The sequence below is a fragment of the Hippocampus bargibanti genome, linkage group LG07 (genome assembly GCF_051943395.1).
Source record: "Hippocampus bargibanti isolate YZ-2025 linkage group LG07, ASM5194339v1, whole genome shotgun sequence".
Classification (NCBI taxonomy): Eukaryota; Metazoa; Chordata; class Actinopteri; order Syngnathiformes; family Syngnathidae; genus Hippocampus; species Hippocampus bargibanti.
In genome coordinates this window covers 25,748,426-25,771,974 of record NC_142740.1, presented here as the reverse complement: position 1 = coordinate 25,771,974, position 23,549 = coordinate 25,748,426, and the positions used below count along the sequence as shown (strand labels likewise).

General features: G+C 40.2%; 1 protein-coding gene across 1 annotated transcript in view; it reads left to right on the top strand.

The window, feature by feature from the left end:
* dmbx1b (diencephalon/mesencephalon homeobox 1b) overlaps nucleotides 1-22,971 on the top strand; it is a 53,008-nt gene extending 30,037 nt beyond the window's left edge. Inside the window, exons 4-8 of the mRNA XM_089001567.1 lie at nucleotides 11,106-11,262; nucleotides 18,136-18,292; nucleotides 18,396-18,574; nucleotides 20,584-21,019; nucleotides 22,241-22,971. Coding sequence (XP_088857693.1) covers nucleotides 18,139-18,292; nucleotides 18,396-18,574; nucleotides 20,584-21,019; nucleotides 22,241-22,644 — 1,173 coding nt within the window. The 5' untranslated portion in view covers nucleotides 11,106-11,262; nucleotides 18,136-18,138 and the 3' untranslated portion in view covers nucleotides 22,645-22,971. The remainder of the gene's footprint in view (nucleotides 1-11,105; nucleotides 11,263-18,135; nucleotides 18,293-18,395; nucleotides 18,575-20,583; nucleotides 21,020-22,240) is intronic.
* Nucleotides 22,972-23,549: the final 578 nt, after the last annotated feature.

Here is a 23,549-nt window from a genome sequence, read left to right as displayed (position 1 = left end):
TGACTCAATATTACTTAATATACAAGGCGCACCTGTTTATAAGGCGCAGGGTCATCTTTTGAAGAAAATCAAGGCTTTTGGGTGCGCCTTATACAGTAAAAATACAGTAATTCACAATAAGCTGAAGCACAATGTAAAAAGTGAACCATTCTGATTCCCCCAAAAAACACACAATTTAACCTTCAATCCAGCTGTTTAATTCTACTGCTAATAGGACACAAATGGTGCAGCAACACATTTAGACATTCAGTACAAATGTCTATGTCTGTGTATCTCTACTCGAGAGAAATGAAGTATTTTGGGTGCGCATTATGCACCGCAAAATATATTTTAGGGGATCACTAACAAGTTTATTTTAGCACATTTTGGTCCATGTCCAATGTTTTTAGTCCTAGATCAAAGGTGTCAAACTCATTTTTTTTACCGCGGCCCACATTGTAGTTACGGTTTCCTCTCGGGGGTTGTTATGAATTTGGGCAAGCCGTTAGAATGTTTAATCCCTTCCACATATTACATACAAAGCACACAACAAATTATTGAATGACTAATTTTCAAATATAATCAGAACTACTGACTGTTATTGTGGTTTAGACGGGACAATTTGAAATTTTGGTTTGAACTTTAGCAAGCATCTTATAATTTCACATTTGATTTGCTTTCGCGGGCCGAATAAAATGATATGGCGGGCCAGATTTGGCCCCGGAGCCTGGACTTTGACACCTGTATCCTAGGTCAAAAATTAAACTCATTTTTTTTTTGTGTTCTTAAAAGAAAATTCACCAGGTGTGTGAATGTAGGTTAACTTTCATGTATGTGTAGACCACATGTGTCAAAGTCAAGGCCCGGGGGCCAAATCTGGCCCGCCACATCATTTTATTGGGCCCACAAAAGCAAATCAAACTTGTGAAAGTCCATGTGGCTTGCTAAAGTCCGAACCAAAATGTCAAATCGTCCCATATAAACCACAATAAAAGTCCTTATTTTTTTTTTTTTTACTTTAAATATGAACACTAGTTATTCATAAATTTGTTGTGTGCTCTAGATATAATATGTGGAGAGGGTTAAACATTCTAATGGTTTCCACAAATTCATAACAGCTCTTGAGAGGAAACCGTAACCACAATGTGGCCTGTGGCAAAAAAAAATGATACCACATGTTTAGACCCTTAAAAATATCATTTATTCCAGATAATAATAATAATAATTAATAATTTCAGCAGAAACAGGCTGTGAAATCTTGACCAAAGCACTACATACAGAAGAGAAACAAGTATCCACGTGACTGCATGATATCAGTCATACCAACCGCGATATCAATACTATCGATATTCAAATCAGTCTGCCGAGTGCTAAATATCGCGCTCAAGATTGGGATTCTTTTCCTGAGCCCACTTTAAGAAATCTGCATGAAGCGTCACACACAACTTGCGCACATTGCCGTCTCTACCTCTCCTCTTAAACAGAACCTCGACCGGGCGGCTACGCCCGGCGTCATTTTCATCTTAAAGGCGTCTTTAATTCAGCCAACTTTGAAGTGGCACTCCGGCAAATGCACTCAATCAATTATAAATGAAATAATCTCCTTATAATATTAAAGATTTTTTCCAGTCTAAGAAATAGCGGGAGATTAGGGCGCCCAAATCAGTTTTAGCGGTATCTAAAGTGACAGCAGCAGAATCATTGGAAGGAGCGGCGAGGAACTTAAAATGATTATGTAGATCTGTGTCAAACTGGCGAATGTTTCTGCAAATCCCTCCGCCGGATCGACCGCGACGAGGGAAACAGATTATTCCTGGCCTTATTTAAAGGGTTGCACTTCTTAAGCGGGTGGGGAAATATTCATATATATATATTTACATTTATATTTACGCACACTGCCTCGCTGCGCCGCCATCTTCCTTCCTTCGGGGTCAACGCGTTACACGAGCCTTCCTTTTGTGCTGCGATACAAGCTGTTATTCGTTAATTCGGGAATACGTGTTTTTTCTACAAGATTAAGACACCGGCTGATTTTCTTGCGACGTCTCAGGTATACTTTTGATTTATTGCTTACATAGTATACTGTAGGTCGAATTGAACTCTCTTGGTTTATCGTCGATTGTCGCGACTATTGCCGGATGAGCGGTCACGGTAGAGTCACAAACAACACTGTTTGAACGTAGCAAGAATTTGCAGTCAGATTTTTTTCTACTTTGCTATCACCGCTGTATCTTTCTTTTCGATGAATCGCACAAAAAGGACTCGGAAATTTTGTACGATTTTAACTCATTCGCTGCCATTCCCGAATTTATTTGGGAATTGAAAAGCATGACGTGGAGTGCCATTCCCGAATTTGTTCGGGTTTTGGTTTTTCTTAAAGGGGAGCCAATAAAGCACTGGTCAGACCTCGGCGTTGTTTTTTTTTTCCCTTCCACAAGGGGCAGCATTTGCTTTTTGACCATGTTTGGGCTTTGTTAGCGCTTCAGCTGTTGTTAAAGCGCGATATCAATCAATATGTATTGCATTGTATTTTGTACAGCCACCCCCATTTCAAGCTATGATAACTCCAGATCAATATAACTTAGGAATTAACTATTTTTCTGATGAAAGAAGAGAGTCTAACACTGTATTAAATGTTTATGTAGTCATTAAACTCAATTTTCTGTGGGTCCTGTAATTCGAGTGACAATGACAAAAACCCTGGCACTGGAGTGGACACATTTTTGCACGTTTAGCAGTGAATGAGTTAAAACCGTCCCCCCCCCCTTCAAAGTTTTTACTAGCATTCTGAATTGTATAACTTCAGAGATGTTCCGATTTAAAATATGTTCTACAGACCAGGCGAATGAAGTTTGGCTGTTTGTAGTTTCTTTCGATGCTCCTCTATCATTACTCACAGAGCCGGAAATTATGACCCAGTGCACATTTCTATCACGCTGGGGCTCATTCATCTTTGATTACACCTTTCAGATGATATAAATTAGGCCTATCCCCACACTGTTAGCTTGATGGATTACAGGGGCCCATAGGAAACACACTGATCAATATCATGGATTAGCCTCATGAGTTTCCGGGCTATGTGATGTCGTTATTCAGGTTTGTTTGCGCGGCGCAAATAAAGACCAAAGAACGTCACCTTTTTGAACTTTGTAGCATAACAGTGCGTCACTTCCATCGAGGTTTGAGGACAATTAGCCCCGCTATAATTCTATACAGTGGGATTTTACTCATTGAAAAAGCTGTCAAAACACAAGTATTGGAATTGACCCAAAATGGCCGCCGCAAACTAAAATGGCTGACCTGTTCATTTTCAGGCATGGGTCACCTGAGGCTTTATTTTTCCTGACTTGGTCAATGTAAATGATGTCACTAAATGAATTGAGGGGGGTTTTGGGGGGACATTTTCACCACAATCTATGTGCTTAAAAAATATACAGTATTTGAAAATAACTTTCTATTTTACAATCCCTTCTCATAATATCCCTTCTAATAATAATAATAATAATAATAATAATACATTTCAATTATAAGCGCCTTTCAAAACTCTCAAGGTCACTTTACAGTCACAGATAGGATTTTCTGTGGGTGAGCAGCGACAGCCAGACGCGCCAGCGTTCACTCAACCCGAATGTAACTCAAATAGATAGAAAGCTAGCTAATAGCTAGCTGGCTAGATAGGCAGCTAGCTAGCTAAATAGCTAAGAGATGGGCCAGTGAGAAGATATTCTTGCTCAGGGGATGTGCTTTCTTCTTCCTGTTCTTCTTAGATAGCTAATAATATTAAATAGCTTAGATAGCTAATCCACAGATAGCTAGCTAGCTATCCAGCTAGATAGCCAGTGATAGAACTATTTTATTTGATTTACGAATTCCACATGTTGCGCAGTTTTCTTGTTTCGCAACATCATTTTTTCCAACATGGCTGACCAAAATATGCACGCAACATATTAAACAAAATGCAAATGATTCTCCTTGATCGCTTGCTCTTATCCAAGAATATTCAGTTTAGCAACCTAACTGATCATCATGGATATGTAGAGGAATGTCTCCAGCATGCGGTGTTAAAAGAATAAAAGCATCTCCAAAAAAAAGTCTTTGTTTTGAATGAAATTTCTGTTACTTGTGTTGCCTAAATCTATTCGTAAAACTCAATTCACGTGTAGGACAAATGTCAAAATTAAATGATATAAAGGACAAACATGATCTTTGAAGACATACAATTTTAGCGTGTGTGACAGGAAACATAGGCAAGCATTTATCAGGCTTAATGAAAAACCCCTCCTTCCCCACAAAGAAAGGGACCAAATAAACATGCTTTTAAAAATCATTCTCACCAATTACTGTCCATCTTTGTGTCACGCTTGCCTCGGCATACACTGAAAGAAAACACACACACACACACACACACACACACAGGGGGAGAAAATTAGGGTGGGGGTCATATGGAGGCACGTTGAAGAGTGACAACTTCATGTTTGGGTAATTATCACCAAGAGGAGGGCCTCTTAACAGCCCCATTGTTACTGTTAAACACTTTGGGCCACTGATTGATGAATGAAAAGGGAAGGTGGACGCACGCTTCTCCAGGGACTGGCTGAAAATGGGAGTGTGCGTGCGCGACCCCCGCCAGCTGGGCAGCCTCGACACAACACGACACGACACACACATGGCGGGATTGCCAGGACTATACCACAGGGGGCTGGCTATCAATACATTATTCATAACCATCTGACGGCTCTGAAACGCGCACACACACACAATGTAAATTCAGGCACTTCATCATATCAGTGACGGGTGTGAGTGAGAAGTCCCCATGCGGTGTCATCAGCTACCGTGAAATTCCCTTGTGTGTTAGCGAACCCTTGTGTGTTAGCATAGCTCATTCGTCTCATTCATAGTCATGAGCCAAATGTACTATTGATAGCGAGTCTATCATGTCCATATGTATCTTAGAAGCCAAACAATAACTGACACAGCTTTGTCAGCCCACCTTAAAGGACAACCGACGCATCCAGACAAGTTGTATCCATAATTTGTAAAATCACTTCAAATGACTTCTAGTGAACGTATTTTACAAAAATTCCAACGCATATAGCTATATTTTACATTTTAAGACTCTCGCTGAATATTCAGGAAGTCTTGTTTTTGAGTTGCTGACGATTCCTGACGTGACATCACGTCAGGAACGCCCCTGACTGAGAAAGTGACACACAATGCATTTTGGGTACTTGGTCTGAAAACTGATCCGTGATGATGGCGAAATTAGAAGGAAAAGACATAAATAACGCCATGGTCAATTGTTGTGTGTTGCACCAAGACTACTATTTGATACTAGTTGACACAAATTCCCAGCAGACAAATCAGCCCATTTCCAACGGCGCTTGGGCGCCATCTTGTGCATTTCTGGGACGCTACATTGGAGTCCTGACGGCTCAAATTGATACGCAAGTACTTCTTTAATCGATTGCAAACATTTATGCTTTCCTCTTCAGAACTATTTGAATCATATTCATAACTGGATGAGTAACAAGAACGCATCTTAGCCGAATTTGAAGTCATTGTTTTGATTCTAGAGCAAGGCAAGACGTCCTGGTGTGACGTCACGAACAAGGGGGCGGGACCTTCTGAAACTTTCTGAGGTCATTTTGAAGTAGTTTTGGGACACTTTAACTCACTTTTATTGGTGTTTTGCATTTGACTAAAAATACCGGCCTGCTTGTTTTGGGTATTTTAGATGCTATAAAATGTTTTTCTAATGTCAGAGGTAACAAAAAAAATGGTGTCGGTTTTCCTTTAACAATTCCGATTTATCAATGTCCGCGCAGAGACAACGAGCTAGCCCGTAGTAGCGTCAGTCAACGAATCACGATCCAATTGGTCTCTTCCTGCGTTGTCTGACATTTTTATGCCTTATTTGGTGTTGATAATAATAATAATAATAATAATAATAATTTGGAAGCGCCTAGTTTGATAACAAATCTCCCCGAATTCTGAAAATGTGATTTATAATTTACATCTGTCAGTTTGTGGTTGTCGTGCAGATTATTCCAAACTACAGGTACCACATAGATCATTCAAACTACTTTAGAAAAAAAATTCACATCTCAATGTTGATTCGCTGGCTCAAAACGGGCTAGAACAGTAAATTAGGGAAAGGCAGACGGAAAATGGTTAATTGCTGTGTACTCATGCACATCTCCCACCGGCCCTTACCTAGATTGTGTATTTTGGGTAGCATTCTCCGTTTACAACTCAGCAGGCAGCTAAGCAGCACTCATTAGTCGACTAGACAAATACTGTTAATACACATCTCCCCTAACGGGTTTATGTCGGAATTCTCTTTGCTGTCACCACTGTGAGATGAAGGAATTATTAACATAGTAATAATACAATAGCACTAGTCATACTAGTCCAGTATCTCTCCAACTTCTTATAGGTTGTATAAAAATATTTAACTTTTCGGGTTTATTTTGATCCGAACGTTAGAGTATGTGTATTGGCCCATCAAAGACATTCTATAATAAAGAAAACCAACCGTTTGTTCATTATAATGTTATATTTTCATTCTTTATTAAAATCCTTGTTTCAGGTTCTACAACTCATTTACTGCCAGACGTGCAAAAATGTGTCCACTCCAGTGCCAGGGTTTTTGTCATTTTCACTCAAATTTCAGGACCCGCAGAATATTAAGTTTTAGGACAACATAAACATTCAATGCAACGTAAGAAACCTTAGACTCTCTTCTTTTATTCGAAAAAAGAGTTAATAATAATAATAATAATAATACATTTAATTTCTAAGCGCCTTTCAAAACTCTCAAGGACACTTTAGTTCTAAGTTATATGGTCCTGGAGTTATATGAGCTTGAAATGGGGGCGGATATAAAAAATACAATACAATACATATTGATTTATATAGCGCTGAAGGTGTAACAAATCGCCAACATGGACAAAACACCTTGTCATATTTTAAATTCCCGAATACATTTGGGAATGGCAGTGAATGTGAATAAATAAATAAATACAGAAATAAATATGTAAATAAATACGTAAATAAATACATAGATGAATAAATAGATTAATTAACAAATATATGAATAAATAAATAGATAAATAAATAAATAAAGTAAATAAATAACTGAATGAATGAATGAATGAATAGATAAATAGATGAATGGATGAATGAATGAATACATAAATAAATAAGGTGTGCAAAATTGAAATATGGCTCCTCAAATAATTCTCAAAAGTCCTCGGAAAAGAAAAAAATATCAAAATAATTAGAGCCGTGTACATTTTTTTAAAAAGTACAACACATCCTCAACCACACACGTTTCCATGTACAATATGTGTCATATTATTAATACGATGCCTCCTTTTGCCCGTTTTCCCTGATAACTGCCATTTTGTAATGCTAGAATGAAAGGAATAACTAGAAAAGATTCACCCCCCCCCCCCCCCACCAAAAAAGGTACATGGTACATCCCATTCACTGTACTAGCATGGCAGTAATTCATATGCTAATTTCACGGGCTAGCTATTCATTTTAATATCATGTTTCTCAAAACACCATGTCTATAAATAATACAAATTGTAAAATTCAGGGGCATATTATTTACATATATTGATCCCTTATCACTATTGGCCATCCAGCACCTTCACCTTTTGTGTCACATCCTCACACGCAGTGCTAGCTTGCTCAGTGGCTTAATGGCGGACGCGGCTCTTTAGCGCCAAAGCCTATCTGGTCTAAAACCAGATAATAAAACAACAGGGGCAAAAAAACAACAACAATCCCTTCTGCTCATTTCACAAAACAACACCGTCCAGTAATAAAGCTTACAAAAGAAGCCCTCTCGGCGTGCCAACTGAAATATATCAGCGGCCATTATTGCGATGAGGGCCTTTAAGACAAGACTGCGCTTAAGCCGCACAGATGAGCCTCAATTCTCTAAATGTCGGAATCCACATGACCCGCAGATGCTTTAGCGCAGATTTGACAACAAAAGACAGATGTCGAGAGGTACCTCGCACTATCACACCGCCCGTCCGTTTGAATGGCGTAAAGACTCAGAGCTGTTTCTAAGTGCTCTCAAATCAGATAAAAAACAGAGGGAGAAAACCCAAGTTTTTCATGTAAGAGCGCGCCCGCTTTGTGCGGCTCATGTGGGACCAGAGAGGATTACTCTTGGATGGAAGCCTAGCTTTGGGAGGACTATGAAGATGGGAATATGGACTTTATAGGATCATGAGAGTCAAATCGTGGATGGGCGACGTTGTGTGCGCCGTGCATGTCGTTCTTTCAAGGCATTATTGCTCCATTTGCACACAAATTCGGGAAGTGGAGCAGTGGCGGCTAACCGACAAGAGGTGCCCAAGAGGTGCCTCGCCCATTAACTTGAATAGGATTTAAAAATAAATAAATAATAAAATACAACTATAGTAAACCCTATTGTATATTTTTTCCCAGGTTAGCAGTTTGCTATTTCACAGAATCTTTTTGTACAGTCCAAACTACAGTGATACCTCAGCTCACGAACTTAATTGGTTCCCAGAAAGTGTGTGTAAGGCGAAAAGTTCGTCTCCTAAACATGTATTTCCCATAAGAAACCAATAAAAATGAGAAAAATCCGTTCCCAGGTCCCCATAAAACATAATTTTCAACTAAATAAGCCTTAAACCTAGACAAAATATACCTTATTTTATATATAATAAATGTGCTATTGTATTATAATTAAAGAAATAAACATTACTGTATAATAAAGTCGTTTTATTTACCTTTGTGATGTTCGTTGACGTATATATAGGTCAGCCGAGGTGTATATATATATATATATATATATATATATATATATATATATATATATATATATATATATATATATATATATATATATATATATATATATATATATATATATATATATAGTGGAACAGCAAATGTAATATATCGGGAATGGTGAATGTATCATCAAAAGATTGTTTATCAAAACGCACACACATTTTGAAATAAACAATCACTTCTTCTCTTCCGGTTGATTTATTCAAAGTTGCATCTCATCGGCTTTCATTTCTCAAATGTTCTCTCTTTGGCTGCTGAGCAGGAAGTTTTCCCCTGCGCTCTCCTCCGTTCATTGTGTTCACCGTCAGGCTGCTAACTTTCCTAAACCTCGAATTCATCTGCGATTTCCTTGGATTTCCCGGGCGCTCTCATTGTTCTGTACGCATTCAGCCCCCACTTTTAAGCTCCTTCTCCACATCTAAGTCATCGTCTTTCCTCTCCATCATCCTCTTCCCGCCTCCAAACTTTATCCCTGCATCAGGACTCGAGGCGGCTGAGCCGAGGCGATTTATGAACCTCGTTCGGTTTTTAATCAGGTTTTAAAACGCCGGCGTGTTTGTCATTTCACTCCTCCAGTGGCCACGGCGCAGCCTCGCGCGTCCAGTCGAGGGAGAAAGTTGACGCCTTCAGCCTTCGGAGCCCATTAACTTGTATCATTAAGCTTTCCTGAACTTCATGAATATATTAGTTAGACGGAGCCCGGGCGCGTGCTCGCCGTCAAGGTTAACCCGCCCGCACGCGCGCTCATTTGGGTGAAATTAATCATTTTGATGGATGGCCTCGGAACGGAGAGCTTCCAAAGGGACTCCTGTGACTGGGGTAACAAGAAGGAGCTGCCGTTAGCGCTCCTCGGTATTGCAATTAGCCAGCAAACTCGCACAAGTCACGTGTTGGTATTTTGGCCGATCTTCTCTTCCGGGAAGATTTGCCAAACGACGTCTGACGTCGTCACGCAGGCTTCACATGCCCGCTGATCAATAATAATACATTTCATTTCTAAGCGCCTTTCAAAACTCTCAAAGGACACTTTGTAGTCACAGGATATTTTTTCTTTGCGGTTGAGCAGCGGCAGCCACACGCGCCAGCGTTCACTCAACCCGGAAGTGGCCACTCATTACAGTTTGCTCACAATTCAACCAATTGGGGTTCAAAAATGGATTTGAAATTTGACCTAAAAAAATCAATTGGGTAAACACGAAATTTGGATCATTTTGTATTTTTAAAAAATACTGATAGAAGTTGGACAAATTGATGGAATTCACTGGTGTCCAACTTAAAGGACAACCGACGCCTCCAGACATGTTGTGTCCATAATTTGTAAAATCACTTCAAATGACTTCTACTGAGCGTATTTTACAAAGATTCCACCGCATATAGCTATATTTTACGTTTTAAGACTCGTGCTGAATATTTAGGAAGTTTTCGAGTTGGTGACGATACATACCGTGACGTCACGTCAGGAACGCCCCTGACCGAGAAAGCGACACACAATGCATTGTGGGTACTTTGTTTGGTCTGAAAACTTTGTGTGTTGATGGCGAAATTAGAAGGAAAAAAATCAATGGTGAATCGTTGTGTGTTGCACCAAGACTACTATTTGATACTAGTTGACACAAATTCCCAGCAGACAAATCAGCCCATTTCCAACGGAGCTTGGGTGCCATCTTGTGCATTTTCTGGGACGCTACATTTGAGTCCAGACATCTCAAAATGAGACGGAAGGACTTCTTTGATCGATTGCAAACATGTATGCTTTCCTCTTCGGAACTATTTGAATCATATTCATAACTGGATGCAAGAAAGCATCTTCTCCGAATCTGAAGCCATTGTTTTGATTCTAGAGCAAGGCAAGACATCTTGGTGTGACGTCACGAATAAGGGGGCGGGACCTTCTGAAACTTGCCATTTTCTGGGTCATTTTGAAGTAGTTTTGGGACACTTTAACTCATTTTTATTGGTGTTTTGCATTTGCATAAAAATATCAGGGTATTTTGGGTATTTTAGATGCTATAAAACGTTTTTTCTGATGTCTGTTAGGAAACAAAAAAATGGTGTCGGTTGTCCTTTAATGAAAAGTGAATGCAAAATGTAAAAAATGGTGTCGGTTGTCCTTTAATGAAAAGTGAATGCAAAATGTAATCAAAGATTCCATCTTCAACGAAGAGAATTTGATAACTGCTGACACACCAAGCAAGCAAACCAATATGATGTAAAAAGTTTGATTTTGTAAGAATGTCCTACGGATGTCTGACGGATTGTTTTTCTTTGTATCTTTTTCTGGATAGGAAGAGGACATGCTAATGTGAAAGCAGCACCAGGTTATCCTTTCGCCACTTTTCCTCACGAGTTTATACTACCTCGATCCACGCAGAAAAGCAACCTGAAGGCCGCGCTCGCGAGCGCTCCCTTTTCGCAAGACGGTTGACATATCGAGGTTGGCAGGTTTGTTTCCGCCCGCTTTCTCAGAGCCGTGCTTCGCTTTGCCCCTCGGGGCTGCGGCCCAGCACAAGGGTTCTTATTGTCGGGCCCTAATCCAATGGGGGGGGGGGGCTACACAGCTTTAGCAACACGGTGGGATAAAAAGCCCATCAAACCACTACTTTACGGGAGAAAATCTTTCCTAATCCCTCGCTTTATCGAAACAAAAGGAAAGAAACAAGAGGAGAGAAAGAAATTGTGCAGACGCAGGGCAAGAGAAGGAGCTAAGATGCAAAGTAGTAGTTTCACTGGAGAAGCTAACCATTTTTGACAGGCTTTCACTAAACGATTGACACAAAACGGACACCCGGATTCACTACCCCACCCCTAAAAAAAAAAAGGGCAATTCAGGGTCTCTCTTTATTCTCAAATTGAGCTTTAAAATCCTCAGCGGGATGTGTTGAAATTAGCCAGATTAAATTGCAGAACCGTAAAAGGACTTTCGAGGGGACACCTGTCATTAGTGGAAGTGGTTGGCGGTTTTTGCATGGGTAATTTAAACTACCAGATCTTGAACTTTGGTAGGGTATTGTCGGGGGGGGGATGTGTCTTGTTTATATTGTGACCTAAAAAAAAAGCTCCTGGGTCAAGAAGAATTGAGCCGAGTCCTCGTGTGAGAATTCCCCCAAAAAGATGCTGAATGGCAGCGACAAACCCTAAGTCGGTTTCTACCAGCTAGCGTACGCGTCGGCCTTTTGTATGAGAGGACCTCCCGCATTTATCTCGCTGTACGTATGACGGACAGATTCCTCGTGACCCCCCGTTTCACTGCCAATTCCAATTTATGTCTCGGCTCGCCAATCCCCAAAGGGTCGCGTTGAGTAAATGACCGCGTTCGGCATTTCATTTTCCAAAATGTACCACCAGAAAGACCATTTGGGAGTTGTGTAGAGATTGTTCTGGTTCTCCAAGTCCATAAAGAAGCAACGCTCCGAGGCTCTCGGGTGACACAGATAATTTACGAGCTGCCAGCACATACTGTACATCACAGGTGTCAAAGTCAAGGCCCGCGGGCCAAATCCGGCCCGCCACATCATTTTTTTTCGGCCCGCGAAAGCAAATCAAACTTGTTAAATTCCATGATGATTGATAAAATCTGAGCTAAAATTTCATATTTTTGGATGTCAACCACAATAAAAGTCATTATTCTTGACTTCAGATTTAAAAACGAGTTATTCTTTAATTTGCTGTGTGCTCTACATGAAATATTTGATGGGATTTAAGTATTCTAATGGGTTCCCCAAATTCATAACGGCCCTCGAGAGGAAACCATAACTACAATGTGGCGCGCGGCGCGCGTACATTATACTCGCCAAACTTTCCACTTTGGGATTTTAAAAATTGAATCTACAGTACATCATGGGTACTAATGGATTTTGCTGGAATGGTATTTGTCGTCTTCCCACCCCCTGGCCCACTCGCACGGTGCCCTGTTACCCCCCAGAAGGGGGGGGGGTAATTAAGAGATAACAGGCTGGGGATGCTTATGAGGGAATGCGTGATTAGTGATTCATTACATGAGCTTAGGAGCAAAAAAAAAGGAGGAAGTGGTCGAGTCGGGGAATGCGGGGTTGGGGGGGTGGGGTGACGGTGGGGCGCTACTGGAGAAATTGCCAATGGATTTATTTGGAAGTAATTAACTATCACCCAGGGAAAAGGGGGCTCCCAAACCTACAGCGGAATCCGACTGGAGAGGAATCACTTCCTCCCAACATTCGTAACATCGATTCTCTTCCCACCTTCAAGTCCCATCTCAAAACCCACCTATTTAAAATCGCATTTTCTGTGTAGCTCTCTCTCTTGTTTCTATTTATAATTGTATTTTATTTATTGCATTCTATTTGGGATTATATTTTATTTATTACGGTACCTATGCTTGTCTGTGACTATAAAGTGTCCTTGAGAGCTTTGAAAGGCGCTGAAAATGAAATGTATTATTATTATTATTATTATTATTATTATTATTATAAAAAAGGGGAATGCTTCCCCCTTGTGGAAGTGAAAAACATTGCCAGAGGCCATGACCAGCACTTTATCAGCACCCAAACAAGAAAACACAAAACCTGAACAAATTCAGGTTTTATTATTAAGTATTGGGACAGTTTTAATGATACGTTTGCAAACTATATAAATAATACACAATATTAGCTTATTCACTGCCAGACGATGTGCTAATAATAATAATAATAATAATAATAATAATAATAATAATAATAATAAATGTCATTCATAAGACCCTTTCTAAAACTCTCAAGGACTGTTTACAGGCAAATATGTGGCCACTCCAGTGCCAGGGTTTTCGCTGAAGTTGCAGGACCCAGAGAATACTGAGTTTTAGACTACGATACATAAACATTCATTGCGGCTATCTAGCTGGCAATTCGCTTCTTTCATCAAAAAAAAAGTTAATTCCCAAGTTATATGGATCTGGAGTTATCTGAGCTTGAAATGGGGGTGGCTGTACAAAAGGCAAATGATGCCCCCTCATGAGAGGGAAAAACATTGAGAGAGGTCTGACCGAAGCTTCAAATGCACCCCCCCCCCCTCGCAAGAAAAAAAAACAAAAAATGAACATTGAATGAGTTAAAGTGGTCAATATTTAAATCCTTTCGAAGTGTTTTATGTCAACAAACATTTAAAATACTGCCCAAAACACATTTAAAGACATTTTTTGATATAAAGCAAGAGCAATCAATAACATTTAATTATTATTACAGTCCTTCTGTGTTTACAATAAACAAATCGGGTCAAATTAATCATCTGACAATATACATCAATAATAATGCCTATAGATGTAAATTATACAATGTAACTCACCGATGTTGCTTTCTAAATGCTTATAATGTTAGATAGTTATTTTGGATTACGTTCAATAGGTGTCAACAAAAATTTGGCAGAGTAACTTCCTGTTTTCTTCTTCTGTGTATTGACACCACCCCAAAGTGGATAAAGGTGCTGCCATCTCATGGTCGATAATGGTTTTAAAAAAAAAAAGTCGTTTAATTTTCCGTCCACCCGCTTTTCTGATATTTTGGGTCAACGTTAGAGTTTAATTCTATAACAAAGGTAGCAGGTAAAAATATGATGGATGGTGAATTTTAAAATAGGGGTGGGATCATTGTGTTCACGTTTTTTTTCATTTTGGATGTTAATATGGTTCTTTATTTCTTGTTTTAAAACCTCATCAAATTGATGATGTCATGTGATTCTCTCGACACATACTTTATGATTATTTTTTTTAATGGATTCCAACCTAATGGCCGATACTGCAGTGACTTTCAAGGTAGATTTGAGGCGATTCCTTTTTTTTTTTTTGGGGGGGGGGGGGGGGGGATTTAATTGCTTTCTAAAAGTGTTTTCCCAGACTGGTAATGAAGAGGTCTGATTTTGATTGGCTCACAAACTTAATCCTGTTGTCCTTTGCTCTTTGGGGCCAAAAGGTAAAATGGTGCTTTGTATGGCCTGGGGGGAACAAAACTCAAAATATTTCTAACAAATCTGACCTGTATTTTTTTAATGATCAAATAAATAGGCCGGCATGCACTGATAACCATCTGTTGCATGAGTTGGGGCAATACTCCTAAAACATCAATTGTTAATTGTCTTTTCCCACGCTGCAAATGTGTCCCAAAAAATCTCCAGTCAAATTGAGCACCTTGCGGCCTCCCCACTCCCTTTTTTTTGTCTTCACCCGACAAAATATGCAAGCTTTACTTACATTAAAGGCATACTTCGTTGTCTTATTTTCGCTGCCCTTAATTTCAAAACCTCGACGTTTTTTTCCCCTCAAGGACGACGAAATCTTTTGAGAAAAAAACCTTGAAGGGGAGCGAGGGGGGGGGGGCATTAGTGTTTTAATCCTCTTAGCAGCAGTCATTGGAAGACTTTTTTTTTTCCTTTTTGGGGAGGGTGCGAGTGAGATGGCGTCTTGGCGACCAAATCTTGAACCCCTAAACACATCACTCGGAGGTCCGACCGGGAGATTCTGCAGGGAGGAGCACTGCAGTCAGATTTTTTAGATCAGATGACTTTCCGATGAACAGCAGCAAAATAACACAGGACTAAATTAGCTTCAAAAAAGACAATGCAACAATTTAAAGCACACCCTTTCGCCTCCATTACAGTTCAACATGATAGCTTTTTAAATAACAATAGGTTATTGATCCAGAAAGGTACAAATGTTCTTTTGTAAACATCAGGTACAATCGTAAAAATGGAATTACTGTATATTAAATAAAACTAATGGTTCAAATAAATACGTCATCGCCAATTGTGAGACGAATTGTGAGATGAAAGTGCAGACGCTAAAGTACGACGACCACAAATAGTTATTTAAACACAAATACAAATAAGTATGAATATAATATAATAGTAAAAACGTCGATTAAAATAACTATCTTCGGAGCAAAACATAAAATGCAACAAAAATTAAGTATGAGTGTTGGCAAGAAAGTGCCGATGCGAAACTTTAGTGGTGGAATGGGGCGGTGTCGCGAATTGGAGCAGAGCAACGTGATTGGCCACCACTGTAGTGACGTCACGGAACCTTGCATGATTTTAAGAGGGCCGAGAGATGGACGCCACAAGCATTCGCTCCACTTTTCAGGAATCAACCAGGATGTTTTCAGGATACGCGCAAAGTCAAAACGGAAAGTTTTAAATTATATTTTTAAACCTAATCATGAAAATATGACAGTTTGGGCTTTGACGATTTAGGGGGACAATACTTTAATCAAGACCGAGTGGAGATATTTAGCTTGAAAAGAACACAACGAGGAAAGGTAAGTTGGTTGCATATTATATCGTTTTTTTTTTTTATCTGAACTTCCAAAGTTACATTTTTGAGTTCTTTACTTTCTGTAAATATAGGTAACATATTATGTAAATGTAACATAACAACGATAATAATTTACTAATGTTTCGTAATTAAACGAAGAAAAATATTTTAATTTGCAGTGTTTTGTAAGTCTATTTTGTGACACGCTTTGTAAAAATAAAAGAAAAAGCCTTATCGGTACTCTTATTTTGATGACAGATAAAAACAATGTTTTGCTTTTGGATTTTTGTTTCCGGGTTCTCTGTAGACACGTGCACGTGTCCTATTTTTTTACGTTATGTCAAAAACGAATGCTGCAAAAAACAGTTTATCAATACATTTTTTGGGGAAAATATGGTATTTGTATATCAGCTATCTGCTCTTTTTACGTTAATTTCAAACGGGTTGATTATCACTATAAATGACAACCCCCCCTCCTCCACTCGTCCCAAAATGTTTTCAATACAATTTCCACGCCCGCAGCCAAAGGCTGTGTAATTCATAATTCCACGGGCAATTAGCATAATGAGGGTTAAATCACAGCCCAGAGCCCCGTGTCCGGAAATACGACAATGTTGATATTTATTCTCTTCTTTTATGCATTTTAAAACGGCAAAGATTACAGGAATATTGCCTGGGGTGGACGTTGGGCAAAAGAATACGAAATAATGTGATTTTATAAGGAAATTTGAGCTCTCTCTCTCATACACAAAAACTACACGCACACATACGCACACACTGCTCGGCCTTTCATGTGTCACCCAGATGATAAATTAATAGTCGTGTACAGTTCAAACCTATTTGCACCCACATTAGACAGAAGTCCACGGGGACCCCACATAAATGTGTCAGTCAGCCTGGAGGCGTTCTAAACATGACACGCAGCCATGAAGAAGCAGGAAAAAAACGGGCTTAAGCTGTGCAAAGCCTCCCCCCCCCAAAAAAAAAAAAAACAATTTATGTAGACTGGACATCATAAATTGTAGCCATCATTATCTGTAAAGAAAAATATCGAAAACAACATCACAACGTATATTTTAAAATAGGAAATAATGAGCACACAACAGAAAAGTTGTCACTGTCAGAATTATTATTTTTGCAGTGACAAGATAAAAACATTTTTATATAATAACAAAGGACACAATGAAACTAATATTAAAAAGGCAAATCAGTTTAAGAAGTGCTAATTGTTTATTGCAAAATAGCCCCATAATATATTATGACTGTTAAGTTGATAACATCATCATCAAAAAAATAATAATCACAACTAAACATTTTTCATTAAATGTAAACGTTCTTGAAACAAATTTGATGAGGTTGTAATCAAAGTATGATGATGATTATTATTTTTTTAAATTTTACATTACATATCCTCTTTTATAAGATATCGCCCTAAAATGTTATAAGGGTATTAAAGTGCTATTTCCACTGCCTGATATCATTTTCAAACGTGAATCCCTTTGTGTACCACGACTTTGAAATATACGACAAAATGGAATATTAAGGTGAATATATTTATTTTTTAGTTAAAAACATTAAGTGAGCGAAAATTTGTTTCAATGCAACCTCACTGTTCATTATAAGTTACAATTCATTGTCGCCAATTATGAATCTCACACACACACTGAAAATTGAATTGATCATTTTTAAAGCATGTATCTATTCCTCTATGTCAGTAACTTATAGTGACTGTCCAAAATAGAATACAATAATAATAATAATACATTTCATTTATAAGCGGCTTTCAAAACTCTTACACTCACAGGATACAATACATACATATTGATTTATATAGCACTTTAACAACAGCAGAAGATGGAACAAAGCGCTTAACATGGACAGCTATCATATACAGGAAAATAAAGCAGTCACAAAGATAGTAGAAAGCTGGGAAAAAATGGGAGAACGTATCACTAAAGTCCAATCTACTTTAGACTTGTGTCTTATTTTTTTTTATTGAAATTAAAATATCCAGTTTGGCTCAATAAAAAGGGCTGACACTAACCTGTTCCATTTTGCAGGTCATGCAGCACTACGGGGTAAACGGCTACTCCCTGCACGCCATGAACTCCCTCAGCGCCATGTATAACCTCCACCAGCAGGCGGCGCAGCAGGCCCAGCACGCTCCCGACTACCGGCCTTCAGTGCATGCCCTCACCCTGGCCGAAAGACTGGCTGGTAAGTATCAGTCGCTGGTCATGTGATGTCATCGTCCAACCTCCTGAATTAAACGTGCCACGTGGTTTGTTTTTTTTTCCTCTCAACGGCTGTACATTTCAAGACATCATCCTGGAGGCCCGTTACGGCTCCCAGCATCGAAAGCAGCGACGTAGCAGGACGGCCTTTACCGCTCAACAGCTGGAAGCGCTGGAGAAGACCTTCCAGAAGACGCACTACCCGGATGTTGTTATGCGGGAGCGTCTGGCCATGTGCACCAACCTGCCAGAGGCCCGAGTGCAGGTAAGATGCTGAGGAGATAAGACCCGTCGTTCGGACATTTTTTTTTCATTGACCTAAGAGCATTAACCCATTCACTGCAAGATATGTGCAAAAGTGTGTCCACTCCAGTGCCAGGGTTTTTGTCATTGTCATTCAAATTCCATGACCTACAGAATATTTAGGACTACAGTACATAAACATTCAATACAGCGTTAGAAACCTTAGACTCTCCTCTTTCATCAGAGTTAATTCCTAAATGATATGGGTCTGGAGTTATATGAGCTTGAAATGAGAGTGACTGTCCAAAATACAATGCAATTCATACAGATTGGAACAAAGCACTAAAATGGAATGGAAGACCTATCTGACCTTCTTCAAATTTGTATTCCCTCTCGTTCCCTCAGATCCATCCTCCTCCATTCTGTATGCCCCCCTCTGCCTGTCTCAGCACGATGGGGGACAGGGCTTTCAGCTGCTCTGCCCCCAAACTCTGGAACTCACTTCCTCCCAACATTCGTAACATCGATTGTCTTCCCACCTTCAAATCCCATCTCAAAACCCACCTATTTAAAATTGAATTTTTCCTATTTATAACTACAGTAGCTCAAGGGAGTCCAAAAAAAATATCGATATAACCGGGACTATCGATATATCTGACCCTGTTTGCATGTTTCTCCGTGCGTGCATAGAATATTTATAACTATTTTATTTATTGTATTCTATTTGTGATTGTATTTTATTTATTATAGTACCTATGCTTGTCTGTGACTGTAAAGCGTTCTTGAGAGCTTTGAAAGGCACTTAAAATGTAATGTATTATTATTATTATTATAAAAAAGGGGAATGCTGCCCCCTTGTGGAAGTGAAAAACATTGCCAGAGGCCATGACCAGCGCTTTATCAGCACCCAAACAAGAAAACACAAAACCTGAACAAATTCGCTCTACGTCCTATTTTCAATTCCCGAATACATTTGTGAACGGCAGTGAATGAGTTAATTTGGGATACTCTCAACAAAAAAAGGTTGACAATGTTGAACAAAGCGCCCAGTTCAATCATCTTGTCAAAGTAAACATCAAACAAAGGGAATTGTGTGAACTATAAAGTTTGTTTAGTTTAAAGGACAACCGACGTCTCCGGACAAGTTGTGTCCATGATTTTTAAAATGGCTTCAAATGACTTCTACTGAGCGTATTTTAATAAGATTCCACCGCATATAACTACATTTTACGTTTTAAGACTCGCGCTGAATATTCCGGAGGTCTTGTTTTTGAGTTGGTGACGAGTCCGTACGTGACGTCACTGAAGGAACGCCCCTGACCGAAAAAAAAAGACACATTGTAGCAGTCCTTCCATCACGTCAATATATTTTGCTGTACTTGTTTGGTCTGAAAACCGCATGTTGCATCAAAAAGCCGAGAGAAGAGGGCGACCAAGCTCCATGGAAGGAATTTAACAGCCTCTGGAAACGGGCTAATTAATTCATCACAGGAGCCTGGACGCCATTTTCTGCTTCTTTTTGGGTGATCTATTTCCCCCCAATGTTGCCTCAAAATGGCACGGAATAAATACTTTAATCGATTGCAAACATGTATACTTTCCTCTTCAGAACTATTTGAATCATAATCATAACTGGATGTGTAACAAGAAAACATATTCTCCGAATCTGAAGCCAGTTTTTATTCTCCAGCAATGCAAGACGTCTTGGCGTGACGTCACGAACTGGGGGCGGGACTTTCTGAAAATGCCCAATTCGCAGCTCAATTTTTTGCAGATTTTGGACACTTTAAGTCATTTTTATTGGTGTTTTGCATTTGACTAAAAATATCATATTGCGTGTTTTGGGTATCTTAGATGCTATAAATCGTTTTTCTGATGTCAGTTAGGAAACAAAAAAGTGACGTCGGTTGTCGTTTAATGCTAACAAACAATGAAAAAAGGCATAGACAAGCTAGCAGCTATCATCAATGTATTTTGTTTAGTTTTCCTTTTTGGTTACCAAAAAAAATCATAATAATCTCCCACCTTCAGGTATGGTTCAAGAATCGCCGAGCCAAGTTTCGCAAGAAGCAGCGCAGTCTGCAGAAGGAACAACTCCAGAAGCAGAAGGAGGCATCAGGAACCACCGAGGCCTCCACAGAGGACACCAAGGCCGAGCTGACCTCCGCCGCCGCCGCCGACAGCCACTCTCCCCCTCCTCCTCCCTCCTGCGCCTCCTCCTGCCACTCCGAGTCAGACAGGCTCCCGGTAGCCGCGGTGAGGTCTCACGAACCCGGCGAGACCAGCGTGGAGGTGAACGTCACCTCCCCCGAGCCTTCGGACGGGGAGTCGGCGGCAGAGGACAACGCGGAGGAGGACAGAGTGAGGGGGGAGGCGAGAGGGAGGAATAGGGAGGAAGCGCGAGGGCACGGGGACAACCAGCCTAATCGCAGCTCACCGGCCTACAAGCAACTCAGCCCGACATCAGGTATGAATCGTGTCTTCATGAACGTTTTGTATTTTGGTTTTGGGATTGACACCATCAAGCAAAAAAAGTTTCAAAACTCCATCCCTGAAAAGATGTGGGAAGCTTTGACAAAATGTGATGGATCCCCATCAAACGCCAAACTCCAATCACGTTAGTTTTAGGGGTTAAAATTTCCCCATGAATCCAGTTTCACTTAATAACAAGAAATTTGTGTTTGATGGGAGCCACAAAAAAGTCTTAAAGGGCAACCGACGTCACTTTTTTGTTTTTTAACTGACATCCGAAAAACGTTCCATAGCATCTAAAATACCCAAAACACACAGTATGATATTTTTAGTCAAATGCAAAACACCAATAAAAATGACTTAAAGTGTCCAAAATCTGCAAAAAAATTGAGCTTAGAATTGGGCATTTTCAGAAAGTCCCGCCCCCAGTTCGTGACATCACGCCAAGACGTTTTGCATTGCTTGTGAATCCAAACAATGGCTTCAGATTCGGAGAATATTCTTTCTTGTTACACATCCAGTTATGAATATGATTCAAATAGTTCTGAAAAGGTAAGCATACATGTTTGCCATTGATTAAAGAAGTCCTTCCGTGTCATTTTGAGGTATCTGGACTGCAATGTAACGTCCCACAAAAGAGGCAGAAAAATGGCGACCAGCTCCTGTGAGGAATTTCCACAGGTTGATATATTCCTTGTATGGAGCTTGGACTCCCTCTGCTGGCGGCTTTTGGGTGCAACACAAGGTTTTCAGACCAAACGAGTACAGCAAAATACATTGCCGTGTTGGAAGGACTACTACAATGTGTCTTTTTTTCAGTCAGGGGCGTTCCTTTAGTGACGTCACGTACGGACTCGTCACCAACTCAAAAACAAGACTTCCGGAATATTCAGCGCCAGTCTTAAAACGTAAAATATAGCTATATGCGGTGGAATTTTATTAAAATACGCCCAGTAGAAGTCATTTGAAGCCATTTTACACATTATGGACACAACTTGTCCGGAGACGTCGGTTGTCCTTCAAGCATCCTTGCCCAAAGTGACCTAGAAAGTTAGCATATAGCATTTATCCCCCCCAAAAAATGCTTAGATCAACAACTTTCACCCATTGCTGCCAAATTGGAAGCCGCAATGTGCGGTGCTAATTCATGAAAACAATCCATTCCCGTCAGCGCATGTTGATGCCAAGTCACTAAAATCCTCTTCCTGTCTCTCAGACTCCCCCCTGAGCTCGCCCGCCCTGCCGTCCTCAAGCAGCGTGTCGAGCAACTCGTACGCCTCGTCGCCTCTCAGCCTCTTCCGGCTTCAGGAGCAATTCCGCCAGCACATGGCGGCCACCAACAACCTGGTCCACTACCCGTCCTTCGACATGAGCGCGCCGTCCTCGCTGCCCTACTTGGGCGTGAACGTCAACATGTCGTCTCCGCTGGGCTCGCTGCCCTGCCAGTCTTACTACCAGACGTTGTCTCAAGCGCAACAAGTGTGGAACAGCCCCTTGCTGCCGGGGGCTTCGGGCGCCCTTCCGGGAAGCCTCAATAGCAAGACCACCAGTATTGAGAATCTCCGGATGAGGGCCAAGCAGCATGCGGCCTCGCTGGGATTGGACACGCTCCCCAATTGAAGGCGCGCAGATGCCGAGGGCCTTCGCCATCCGTGTTTGTCCTTCGATCTGAGGGCGGAAGGACTCCCCTCGACTTGGGCCCTTCCTCCTCCTTCCCAAACACAACCTCTCGCCTGGACACAAAAAAACTTTCCACGGCTTTCAGATGCTATCTTAATTTGAACTTTCCATCTGGCTTCGTTCTCTGAAAAGGCCTCCGTCATGAGCATGCGTCTGCCGGGAACAAAAAAAAAAGAGAACCTTAAAAAAAAAGAAGAAGAAGAAGAATCCACTGTAGTGCAGTGACACCCCCCCCCCCGCTATCTGTGCCAAAAATAGTAAAAATCCACAATTGATGCCAACCCCCCAACAAATACATACATACATACATACACATACATACATACACACACATACATACATACGTACATACATACATACATACATACATACATACATACAATTCGAATAAATTAAAAACATACATTTAAATAAATTACAAATATTACTAAATTTAAATAACAAATAAAATTAAATAAATAAAATAATTGTAATTACGACAGATTGCTGCAAGAGGGCTGCTCAAACTCCAGTCACTTGAATTTACAGGTAACATCCGACTTTTGACCGAGTTCCGTTCCGACCACACGGTCGCAAGTCAAAATGGTCGTAAGTCGAAATCCATTCAAAATGGTGAATAGAGACTCGGAGGCTAAATGACTCGCAATGCCCTAAAAACCCTATTTTTAAAATGTTAAAAATAGGGTCTGGAGGTCGTGGTCGTAAGTCGAGCCGGTCGTAAGTCGTAAGTTACCTGTACTTTGCTGGCGACACGATGATCCAGAATAGCTGAGTTTTTATCCAGAAAATATTTAGCCTATAGTCACCAGAATGTTATTTAAAAAATACACTAAACAAAATTGACC